The sequence below is a fragment of the Rosa chinensis genome, chromosome 2 (genome assembly GCF_002994745.2).
Source record: "Rosa chinensis cultivar Old Blush chromosome 2, RchiOBHm-V2, whole genome shotgun sequence".
NCBI lineage: Eukaryota > Viridiplantae > Streptophyta > Magnoliopsida > Rosales > Rosaceae > Rosa > Rosa chinensis.
The window spans coordinates 43625052-43638636 of record NC_037089.1 but is presented as its reverse complement, the minus strand read 5'-3'; the positions used below and the strand labels follow the sequence as shown (position 1 = coordinate 43638636).

The 13585-nt window shown below is 35.7% G+C and overlaps 2 protein-coding genes across 2 annotated transcripts; both read right to left on the bottom strand.

Annotated features, from left to right (window-relative positions):
• Positions 1-488: 488 nt before the first annotated feature.
• Positions 489-1187, bottom strand: LOC121051249 (secreted RxLR effector protein 161-like). Its single transcript, XM_040513415.1, has one exon. It carries the CDS (start codon positions 1185-1187, stop codon positions 489-491), a length of 699 nt encoding a protein of 232 aa, XP_040369349.1.
• Positions 1188-2176: 989 nt separating this feature from the next.
• LOC112184325 lies at positions 2177-2932 on the bottom strand. The gene has a single exon (XM_024322584.1). The coding sequence runs from the start codon at positions 2930-2932 to the stop codon at positions 2177-2179; it is 756 nt and encodes a 251-aa protein (XP_024178352.1).
• Positions 2933-13585: the final 10653 nt, after the last annotated feature.

Here is a 13585-nt window from a genome sequence, read left to right as displayed (position 1 = left end):
AACTTGACATGCTTAGAAATTGATATGTGCATATACATGTATCAGTTAGCTAAATTGTGCACATTCAGTTTGTATTCCCTGTCTGTTCCAAATTCTGTCAATCATGTTTGCTGTAAAGAATCATAGAACAACACAATGAATCAGAGAAAACATTAGTGTTCCATGATCACATTGCAGCAACCAAAATCACATGAATCATCCTTATTACAGCTGCACTGTAATCAAGCGTAAATTATCATACCATATATGATATAAGCATGCATAATGTCCTACCAAAATTTCTAATCATATAGAACTGAAGCAAATTATATTTCACTTGCCTAATATCATGAATTTGCATATTTGCTGTTTATAAACAACAATCTGAAATTGTACAACTTAATCATGCAAATACACAATGAAGTGAAAACTCAAGAATGTAATAATACTTAACTGATCATTGTCTGAAAATCCATAAATAATAATACACAGCAACGAGTGAGATACCATCAGACTTCATCAGGATTGAAACTGTCCAACACTCCCATATTTTTGGTGTGTCTAATAAAATCAGAAACTGCCAAGGCTTTTGTCAAAGGATCAGCCAATTGATCTTTAGTTCCAATCTTCACTACCTCTATCTCCTCATCTCTGACACTTTCTCTCACTGCAAAGTATTTCACATCAATGTTCTTAGAACCTGAAGACCTTTTATTATTCTTTGAAAAGAATACTGCAGATGCATTATCACAGTAGATTGTTATAGGCCTTGACACAGATTCTACAATCTTTAAGTGAGCAATGAAATTTTTCAACCATAGTGCATGCCCAGTTGCTTCAAAGATGGCTATATATTCAGCCTGAAAGGTTGAAGTTTCTATCAGAGTTTGTTTAGCTGTTTTCCATGAAATTGCTCCTCCAGCCATAACAAATATATAACCTGATGTCGATTTCAAGTCATCTGAATCTGACTTGTACGATGCATCAGTATAAGCTTCCACTTCAAGTTCTTGATCTTCAATTCTTCTGTAAACCAACATGTGACTTTTGGTTTTCTTCAAATACCTCAATACTTTCTTACCAGCCACCCAATGTGCATGACCTGCACTTGACTGATACCTTGATAACATATTCACAGCAAAAGATATATCTGGCCTTGTACACACTTGAGCATACATCAAACTCCCAACCAATCTAGCATATGGCATGTTCTGCATATTCTTCCTCTCTAATGCATTTTAGGACATTGACCTTTATGCAACTTGTCTCCTTTTGACATTGGTAACTCTCCTAAATTACAATTCTGCATCCCAAATCTCTGAAGTATTTTATCAACATAATTCTTTTCAGACAAGCCTAAGGCATACTGTTTTCTATCCCTTGTTATCTCAATCCCAAGAACATAATGAGCCTCTCCCATGTCCTTCATATCAAACTGATTTAAAAGAAAACCCTTTGTTTCTTTTAATAGGCAAACACTACTACTAGCAAGCAAGATATCATCAACATACAAAATCAACAATATAAAGTCACTCCCACTGGTCTTCAAGTAAATGCACTCATCTAGTTTATTTTCCAGAAAACCAAATTGAGTGATTACTTTATCAAACTTCAAGTACCATTGTCTCGAAGCTTGTTTAAGACCATATATTGATTTTCTAAGTTTGCATACCTTGCTGTCATCTTCTACAAAACCCTCAGGTTGCAGCATGTATATTTCTTCATATAGATCACCATTCAAAAATGCAGTCTTCACATCCATCTGATGCAGTTCCAGATCATAATGTGCTACAAGTGCCATGATGACTCTAAATGCATCCTTTGTTGAGACTGGAGAGAAAGTCTCATTGTAGTCTATGCCTTCCTTTTGATTATACCCTTTTGCAACTAGTCTGGCCTTATACCTTTCAACATTCCCATCTGCATTTCTTTTAGTTTTAAAAACCCACTTACAACCAATGGGCTTAAAATCATGAGGTTTGTCCACTAAGATCCACACTCCATTCTGCGACATGCTTTGCAACTCATCTTCCATTGCTGATTTCCACTTCTCACTATTTGAGGATTGTATGGCATCCTCAACTGAAATTGGATCACCTTCATCTCCCAAATCAGTTTCCTCAATAGTCAAATATAATTTGAATACATCTGGTATGGCTGATTTCTTTTCTCTTGCAGATCTTCTCAAGGTTACAGGCTATGATGCTTCTGCAATTTCTGTGGTCTGCATTACTACTGTATTTGCTGCAGCTTGCTCATTATGTTTTGTTGGCATTGTATCATCTGCAATTGGCTCACTTTGTTCACCTGTGATAGTGTTGACATGATCCACAACATCTACACTTGCTTGTTGTGTTACATTTTCATCCTCTGTACTTGCTGGAACAAGATTCAACGGCACTGAATTGTCTAGGACTGAAGTATTACTACAGTCCTGATCTAGGACTATTGTATTGCTATGATCCTGATCTAGGATTGATGTATTGCTGCAGTCCTGATCTAGGATGCGAATGTTACTGTAATCCTGATAGACAAACCATTTCTCCATGTCGTCTTCTGCCTGTGATGAACTTTTATCCATTTCTAAATCATTCCTTGCACTGTTATCAAATACCTCATCATAAAATGCAGCTCTGTGAGATTCAATTATTCTTGTTCCCTTTCCAGGACAATAGAACTTGTATCCTTTGGACTTCTCAGAATAGCCAATGAAAAATGCACTGACTGATTGAGAATCCAACTTTCCATCTGTAGTGCTGTGAATTCTAGCCTCTGCTTTACATCCCCACACATGAAAATGATTCAGACTGGGTTGATATCCACACCACAACTCAAATGGAATTTTGTGAACTGCTTTGGTTGGAACTCTGTTACAAATATAATTTGCAGTCTTTAAGGCTTCTCCCCACAGAAATTTTGGAAGTCCAGACCTGAGTATCATGCTTCTAACCATGCTCATGAGAGTTCTATTTCTCCTTTCTGAAACTCCATTTTGTTGAGGATTGTATGGAGTTGTATACTGAGCAACTATCCCACATTCTTGCAAAATAAAGCAAACGGGCCTTTATGTTGCCCTTGTTCTGTATACCTTCCAAAATACTCACCACCTCTGTCAGACCTGACAACTTTGATAACCCTGCCTGTTTGTTTCTCAACCTCAGTTTTATAAATCTTGGAGGTTTCCAAAGCTTGTGATTTTTCAGAAAAAAGGTAAACATAACAAAACCTAGAAAAATCATCTATGAAAGTTATAAAATAACAATTTCCACAGATTGTGTTAACAGGAAAAGGACCACAGACATCAGTATGGACTAAATCAAGCAAATTTTCACTCCTTTTTGAACCAAAACTCCTAGAGTTAGTCAATTTACCCTTTAGACAATCTACACAGGTTCCAAAATCTTCAAAACTCAAGGCTGGTAAGATCCCTTGTTTAACAAGTTCTCTTAACCTTTCTTTAGAAATGTGGCCAAGTCTTTTATGCCACAAAAAGGATGAAGAATCACTGAATTTTCTTTTGGAACCAGATGCTTTATCTAAGAAGAAAATATTCTTGCTGCATTTTTACCAGAAAACACAGTTTCACAATTGACAAGCCAATACCCATTTAAAATATTTGCTTCACCAAAACACAGAGTCATAATAAAGCAACATTAATTTATTATCACTAGAGAAACTATAACCATTGTTAGCAACAAATTGAGAACCTGATATGAGGTTTCTCTTTATACTAGGAATACAATACACATTATTTAGTTCTAATACATAATTATTCCTAAACAACAACTTGACAACTCCTATAGCCTTCACAGCTACTCTTGACCATTTCCAGAACACACCCTTGTTTCATTCTTATTTGGGATTGTTATCCTTGATAATCCCTGTAAAGAATTCACAACATGAATGGGTGAGCCAGTGTCAAACCACCAAGAGTTATCATGAACAAAATCATTTGACTCAACACTAAAAACAGGTTTTGAAAGAAAATCACCTCTTTTAGTTAGCCAAACTTTGAAACCCTCACAATCTTTCTTAAAGTGGCCAGTTTCTTGCAGAAGAAACACTTCAGGCCACCTGCAGGTTTATTTTTAAACTTAATGTTGTCAGACCTCACAACAGATGTTGAAGTACCAGTTGAAGTGCTTCCTTTGTAGTTGTTGTTGCCAAACCTCTTCTTCTTGAACTTTGAGTGGGACATGAGATTCACTGACACTTCTTTTCCCTTCTTTTTAATTTCATCCTCAACTTCCACACAAAGGGAAATCAGTTCATTCACACTCCACATTTCCTTTTGAGTTTTGTAAAGTGTTTTTAGTTGATCATACTCATCTGGTAGTGATTCCAGCAACAAATAAACAAGGAATGGATCTTCAACAGCCATGTTTAGTCCTCTGAGTTTCCCAGCAATGTCAGAACCCTTCAATATATATTCTCTAACACTCCCTTTTCCATTGAACTGCAACCTCATGAGAGATTTCATAAGCTTTCCAGTTCTGCTTTGTTGAAACCTTGTATTTTTCTGCAATGGAATTGAAGAACACTTTTGCAAACTCTAGTCTGGAATACCTCCTATCACATTCTCAGTTATGCTCTTCTTGATCATGATCAATGCCATCTTATTGTGCTTGTACCACTTCTCATATTTTTCTTTGCTTTCCTTGCTTGCAGTTGCGGGCAATGCTTCTGGTGGATCTTCTTTCAAAACATGATCATAGTCTAGAACTCCCAGATTCAATTCAATGTCACTTTTCCACTTCTTGAAATTTGAGCCATTCAGCAACTCAATCTGACTTATGCTCATTGGAAAGTGCATTGCTGTATATGAAATTGATCAGTCAAAATCTTCTAGTGTATCATGATACTAGAATAATCTGAATGTCCCAAAACAAATGAAATTCATATATGAATGTCATTTAACTGAAACTCTATGTATATGCAGACAAATGAAACTTTTCTATTTTCAAGACCTGACATCCTGTGTGGAGTACTCATCTCTAATAGTTTCTGAATGTTCATCTATCTAAAATATACAAGACTATGAAACCAAATGTTTGATGTAGATCTCTTTGGAAATCATACTCAAATTTAATTTTAAGTCTCATAATCTCATTCTGATGAAACTGAATACAATGTAATTGCTATATATTGGCCATTTGACAGCACTTTATTATGCAACATATAATTGAATTCATACTAATATTTCATCAGCATATTAGATCCTTTGGAATGTTCATTCATGGGACCACTTTGGCAGCACACAACATGATGAATTTCTCAATGAATCAAATATCATAACTTGAAACAAGCATATACATCAATCACTATTTATCAGACATGAATTATATATGTAGATAACTGTATGCGGATTACAACAAAATTCCCAGAAATCGTTTCAAAATAAATTTGTTGAAGTAGCAATAACATGTAACTCATCTAAGCATAGATGGCTCTGATACCAATTGTTAGAACTACACTAGTCTAATGCTGTAAATCTATCTCAGTAAGAGCACATGTAAACAATGTTATATACGTAAACTTTATTTAGGATTGCAATAGTAAACGCATAGTATATTAGGATTGCAGAAACATATCTATCCTAATATATGGATGAAATATTTAGGAGTGATATACTGGTTGCATCCTAATATAGGACTGAAACTTCATATCCTCCTGATTTCTGCAATGTATATAAACTGTACAATATGTGAAGGAGTCTTACACGATGCACTTGAACCATTCAACTTTCTTCTCCTGATTCCACCTCCAGTATTCTCTTAGTATGATGGGACTAATTTATGAGAACAGATTGTGCATCAGAATGGACCAAAATGTTATATATAGCAATGTAATAACAGTTTCTTCCATCAAGAAACTGCCATCACCCTTTAACTGCCATTTCAAATATATAACTTCTTGCAACTGTCCTAATTTGATTTCAAATCAATCCAAACAGATTAGGATAAGTACTTAAACTTATTTTAAATACAAACGCTAACAAATACGTTTACTTAAGTGTATATGCTGTACATACAAGGTTTCTATGTAATGTCTCGTTCATCAGGTTTTCTAACATTGTTCATTTGGTAAATATTGAGCAAATGAATGCACAATCTAATTTAGGAATGGGATGTTCAAATGATCACACAATAGAATAGATATAATGACGACTGCCCGTTGTCTGAATGTCCAAAATGGGGCAGAAACTTATTGCAATCATGCATATCACACATCGGTTTTTAATAAATCAATGTCTTCTAATTTCTACTCACACAACAGAAGCAACAAAACTTAATTGTCCTAAACGCTAATCATACAACAGAAGCAATTGAACTCTATTATTGTCCAAAAACTAATTCATACAACAGAAGCAACTAAACTCTATTGTCCCAAATGTAAATCATACAACAGATATAGTCCAAGCATTCATGAAGTTTGAGGATCAATCAGACAACACAAAAAATAAAAGTATGTTGTCTGATATGCTTAACATACAACAACTTGAAACCAAGCAATGTTGTTTGAAGGCAGCGCATCTGCCGAGCCATCACACAACAGTTATAACACATACCCGCTGTTTGTGTGTTTATCAAACAACCGCTCGCTCTACAACGGTGGCACTCCAAATCACACTACGGTTTTGGCCCGTCGTCTGATAAGGTTTTGGCATAGTGCTATTGTCTAGAAGGTAGCTACATCATAGAGGCAATTTATTATTGCCTATGATATGTTATCAAGAGTAATCAGTGTTTTGATTGGATTCAAGGCCAATAACTATGGCCTAAAATATAGCTTATCTATATCCTTTAAAGTAGGAGATATCTTAGTGATATTTAAGTCCCTATTAGGAAAGTGAATCCGCATGTTGAAGATGCTTGAAAATCAAATAGGTAGCCTATATATATATATAGATCAGGCTAAAGCAAAATACACTACACACACACATACACAACTCAACTAATCGCAGAGATTATAAAAGCCTCACATGGAGCAAACATTCAACCTATGTTGAAACCACAGATAGTCAAGGTTGCGCCTTAATGCCCAAAAGCTAGGTTGACGCCTTAGCAATAACCGTGCTTTCTCCACCTTCCAAGTGATTGCTCTACTTAGTCTACAAAACTAAGAATTGATTCTGTGACACTAGAGATCATACCACAAGTCTTTATCTGTAAGGCAAGAAAGAACCTTGTGACAACATTGGTGCTCTCCTTGTTCACAAGTTTGAAGTTCAGAGAAGTCTGGTTCGGGATAGCCCCAAACGATTCGCACCCCACGGTGCTAGTACACCACGCACTGCAGCAAAATAGACTGTTTGCTAACCTTCTTCATCTAGCCAAATAGGCGAAACGGTTATTCTAGCATGACCTAGTAGGATCATTTGTATTAATATTTTTTTAGGACAAAATATTGTTTACTCCCTATACTTATAAGGTATCGACGTTTTAGTCCCTAACGTTTCAATTTCACCTAAAAGTCCCTAAACTTTCCAATTTCATCTAAAAAGTCCCTGCCGTCAATTTTCCGTTAAAAAATCTGTTATCTTGCTGACGTGGCACTATTTCAAAAGTAAAATGACTATTTTACCCTTATTGACCCAAAAAAAAAATTTACTCTCTTTTTTTCTTTTTTTTTTACTCTTTTTCTCTATTTTTTTAATTTGTTCTTTTTCATTCCTACTTTTTTTTTAACTCTTTTTATGTATTTTTTAATTTGTTCTCTCTTTTTTTCCTACTCTTTTTTTTTTACTCTTTTATTTATTTATTTGTTCTCTCTCTTTTTTTTAACCCTCTTTTCTCCTTTTTTTTCCTACTCTTTTTTCTTTAACTCTTTTTTCTCTTTTTAAAAAAAAAAAAAACTTTTTTCCTCTTTTTTTTATTTGTTCTCTCTCTCTTTTTTTATTTTTATTTCTTTCTCTTTTCTGTTTACCTCTTCTTCCTCTTCCTCTCTCTGCTTTGCGGACTTCTTTTCCTCCTCCCTGATCGCAGCTCCAGTTTTCAGCGAGCATCACCACCTCTCCTAATCACCGCTCCAAGCAAGTGCTGTCCTTCCACCATCCATCCATCATCCCCGTCATGCTAGCAAGCATCACCACCTCTCCTAATCACCCTCTCCATATAGCGGTTCCAAACCAAATCGGAGCACACCCAAATCAAATCAATTCACGTTCCACCTCCCTTTCTTCGGTGCCAAAACAGTTCAAACATTTCTCTCTAAAGTTACTATCAGAAACAACCAAATAGACCAAAACATGGAAACTCACAGGAAAACTCAAATATCTTATCCTCTTCGAATCTCTATTGGCTCATCATCTCAGCAAACCAACACCAAAGAAACACTATTGACGTCGAGAGAAAGCTTCTGATATAGCTCCGACACCACGAAGGGGCCAGAATCTGAAGGGAGAAGAACCCGACCATTCCAGCTTCCAAGCGTGGCCGAAAACTGGAGCTGTGATCAGGGAGGAGGAAAATAAGGCCGAAGAGCAAAGAGGAGGAAGAGGAAGAAGAGGTAAACAGAAAAGAGAAAGATATATATATATATATATATATATATAGAGAACAAATAAAAAAAAGAAGAGAAAAGAGTGTTAAAAAAAAAAGAGAACAAATAAAAAAAAGAGAAAAGAGAGTTAAAAAAAATAGAGAAAAAAGAGTTAAAAAAAGTAGGAATAAAAAAGAACAAATTAAAAAATAGAGAAAAAGAGTTAAAAAAAGAAGAAAAGAGAGTAATTTTTTTTTTGGGGTCAATAAGGGTAAAATAGTCATTTTACTGTTGAAATAGTGCCACGTCAGCAAGATAACAGACTTTTTAACGGAAAATTGACGGCAGGGACTTTTTAGGTAAAATTGGAAAGTTCAGGGACTTTTTAGGTGAAATTAAAACGTTAGGGACTGAAACGTCGAGACCTTATAAGTATAGGGAGTAAACAGTATTTTGTCCTTTTTTTTATCAATGGAATATTTTCATTCCCCAAATAAATAAAAAGGTTTGAGGGCAGTCGTTTAGGTTCTAATAAAGGTATATGTGAATTGAAGAAGTCACATTGGTGAGACATAAAAACAAGGATTAATTCTTATTCACCTACCTGAACTTTCTCTCATTCTTCATGTTAGTCCCTAAACTTCCAATTTCATCAACAACACCCCTGAACTCCCAATTTGCATCAACTGTGTCCAATTTCTTAAACTCTGTCTAAATTAGACATTAAATCTGACGTTCGCGCCCACTGTAATGGCTAAAATGGCCATTTCAACACACAAAAAAACCCCACTCTAAGGGCTAATCCGACATCGTTTTCCCTCTACTCTTTCATCCTCATCCTCCTCTTCGCACTTTCGCAGTCCAATTCCATTCAATTTTCTTTTCTTTTTCCTTTCAAAATCTCCACTATCATTCAAAACCATGGATCTTTCTCAACCCTAAGGTGGTGTTTGTTACATGGGATTGGACTGTCTTATTTATTAGAATAAGAGTTATCCGATGTTTGGCTGAAACAAGAACTCACTTAAATGAGACTATGCATTCCCCGAATCTACCTCTGCACCTTCTTACACAATGACGCCAAAATTCACTGGACTCTCGAAGCCAGTCTTATACAACGCAAACTCTTCTCAGTCGTTCTTCGCTTCAGCCTTGCCTCTCCCTCATTTTTTTTTCGCTTCAGTCTCCTTCGATTGCTCTTATTCAGGTTCAATTTGTATCCTTTCTCATACTCTCTCTTGCGTAGATCATTGTTCAGTGATTCCTTCAACCTCCCCTACCTTCTACTTTCTCTGTCTACTGTGATTTGTTTTATCAAAGACTATAGATTGATTATCTATTGTAATTTGTTTATGGGTTGTGATTATTATACGGATTGATTAAGGATTTGGTGTCTGCGTAGCTTCATCTGTTAAGAATTTTGACCAATTTCATGACTGGGCTTTTTCTTTTTGTTGTTCATTGATTTGAATGTTAGAATTGTTGTATGTCGTTGAGTTAGAATTGCTATATATATAAGAGAGAAACTAGGTAGGAAGCCCGTTGATTTGGTGCTTAAATGCAACTAACGCGCAATAAGGGCACGGTCATCAAAGAAGTGAGAAATATTTGAACCCGAAATTGTCGTACCACGGGGATTGAAAAGCTAACTTTAATCCTTGGTTATGCCGATTACTAAGTCACCAACAATTTAATAAACAAAACCTAGAAAAATAGCACCAAGCTATTTACATGCCCGGCTCGGAACAACCAAGCCTAAAATTGGTCAAGAGAACCACAAGTGAATGCGGAAACTCACAACCAAATGGTATGGACAATGAAAGTGGTTTGTGAAATTTGATTTTTGATTTTGAAAAATAAAATTACGACTAAAGATAAAGATAATATAAACTAATCAAGAAATGAAAATTAGGTCACTAGGGTATCCTCCTAGCCAAATTTAATGCATAAATATGCTCCGACAATGGTCATTCAATTCATAATGGCATCAAGAACCATACCCAAGGCTTTTCAAGGCTCATGGGTCAATAGATTCCTTAAAGGGTATTCCTACTCCGGATCAAGGGTCGTAGAAACTCAATTGGGACAATCTAGAGCCTTGTTAGGGCCTCTAGTTGCATCAAAAGGCGAAGTGTCCTACAATCAAGGTTCCCAAGCTGGCCAATACGGCAATCGAAATTGGTATTGTTGCTAACCATGTTCTAAACAAGTGTCCTAGCTATAAATTAAAGAAGTGATTAGGTCCCCTAATTTGTTCTAGACATGCTCATCTACACATTCAAGAGTTAATCAAGCTCCTAAACATGTATCTAAGCTAAATATTATAGAATAGAACATATGCCAAACACGAAATTGAAAACCATTAAATCAAAACATATTTATTACATTAAATCCATGCTAGGGTTCAAACCCTAGCTTCCTAAATAGACTACTCACAACCCATCCACAAATCAACAACAATATACATCAATTAAAGAGGTAAAGGTGAAGAATAGTGAGAAGTAACAAGAACAAGTCACAATTGCTATAGAGCAAATATGATAAGCCTTGATTTATGGCTTCCCACTATACCCAATCTCAAATCTTGATGCCCCTTTAAATCCCTTAAGAAATTGATGAGGATTTGATGGAATTTTGGTGAGGTGGGTTTTGGAGTGGAGGGGTGGTTTTGGGTGTAGGGTGAGAGGGAGAGAGAGAATGATGGGGTTCTGGTGGTGTGGTCGTGCCGCTACTTTAGCTGTTGTGAGAGAGAGTAATAGAGTGGGTTCTTGGTGAGGTCGATGAAATTAAAGAAGGAGGGTGTGCGGCGCTGTAGGTAAGGGTTCGAATGAGTTATCAGCTAATGGGGGTATATATATGGCTGAGAGAATATGAGTGGCCTAGAATGTGCACATGCAGTGTGCATGAGAAAGAGAAGAAAAAAAAATCTAGTGAGAGGCTGCTGCCATGTGTAGGCGTGTAATTGGCCCAAAACAATTAAACAAACAATCAAGGGTTGATTGCTGCACGTCATGGTCATGGCTGAAGCACTTAGTTAATTAATCTAATCATTGATTAATTACTTAAGCCAATGTTTAATTAAGCCACTGATTAATCCATGAATTGTTTCTTTTTTTCTTTTTTTTTTCCTTTCTTTTTCTTCCTCCCATCTCAAAGCACATCAGGAGGCATCACCTTGAAATACCCGGAATCGGCTTCCTTTCTCATGTAGACTATGATTGACCGCAATCAACTATTTCGTCTTTTTGTCGGAAACTCCATTTTGCTCAATTTTCCACCATTTTCTCTCGATTTCCACAATTCCACTTATTTACTACAAAATAAATAAAAATAGATTAATTACATATTAATTGACTTGAAGATTAGCTAATTCTCGTGTTTTAGATACAATTACATGCATTGAAATGCGTGTAATCACCCGCTCGATGCTGCGGATCTGTTATATGCCTAAATTTTATTATTGATATGATTGAGCTTAATAGAATAGTAACTACAAACATTGAATATACTATATAACCAAATTTTGACAAAGTTTAAAGTAATTCGAGTTAACAGCTTTATTGTTGCCTTCATTGAGTACTCCAATTGATGGGCTAGTCAAATATATCTTTGAATTCAGTTCTTCTGAATACTTAGATTGTGGGTTACAAGTTTCTGTTTGGGATTTCACTCTTTGAGAGGCCTGTGTGGCAACAATTCATTATTTTCTCTTCTGGGTTCTTCTTTGGTTACCTTGTCAATTGCGCCTGTGAGGTTTGTTTCCAATTCAATCTGATCATTTTGAATTATGTTCAAATGCTTCTTCATTCTCAGATATGATTAATTGTTGGTTGTGAACATTTTCTCAATTTTCATTTTCTCAATTTTGCTTTGTTGTTGTTCTTAGTTTCATTTTTCATTGTTTGATTGGTGAAAATTTGGGAGGAGAAATTGGATTGGAATAATAAGTATGCTGCATTCTGTTCCAAATGGTTGTGTGGTGGCTTTGCTGTTTATAAAAAATCTTAAGGTCAAGAACCTTTCTTAGCTACCTAAACAGAGTTTTGGGACACTGTTTAGGTAAAAATCAGTTTTCCTTGCCATGTTTTTGTTTTCCAATGTCAAATAAGCTTTTCTTAGTTGTCATATTTCTATGTTCTTCTATCTTTGGTTCAGTTCTCCTATCATTGATTTTTCTTTGTCACAAACAGAGTTTAGAATAACGTTATGGTGAGAATGGAATTTCATTTGCCTTAAATATCAGGAATACGTATATAATCATCTACAATTCAGGAATGTTGTTAACATGTCTTCCTTAAATATTAGGAATACATGTATAATCGTCTACAATTCAGGTTAGTCCAACTTGCTCGAACCATACTGTACTACTGTAGTCCGGTGTGCTTTGATTTTTGTAGAATGGTATATCTCCTCCAGTAATGTCATTTTCATTTCTTACTGTTTGCATAGGGACTCATCTGTTGGTCCAATTTGAGGTTCATTCATGCCAATCTGAGACTGCTGCCTGTCATGACCGGGCACATATTCTACTGATGGATTATAAAGGTTAAACATATTTCCATAATGCATCTCAACACTTTGCATCCCATGATAAAGCAGCAGTGTTCCACCCGCATGCATGCCTTGTAGGTTACCTGTAACAATTTCTAGTTCTGTATATATGAATAATTGGTCAATATGGGTATGATTATATTTTATATGTATGGTTGTTAGAAAGAAAGAGAGCAATAATGGATATGATAAATCTTTTTCCTTCAATCTTTATTTGTAGGCTTGATCAGATCCATTGATAATGTATATGTCATCTCATAATTCCAATTGCATGAAATCTCATGCACCAACTGTTGATTTTTGCAGGTGATATATGCATTCCTTGTTCGGCTCATTGACTTGCGTTTTTTGCATCAAAACAACTGCTAAAACAGATTAAGAAGTTCAAACACTTTTGGCTCTATTGGGGATGCCATTCAGAGAGACTGGCCCTGTAACTGAAGTGCAAAAGAAGAGACAAAGGTCTTACCATTTCAGTTCAAAGGGAAGAGGAAGAACATGAGCCTTGGCCTTTCTGAGATATGAACATTTTGCTGTCAGTTTTATATTTTGTAAAGTTGAGTCACCAAACTGT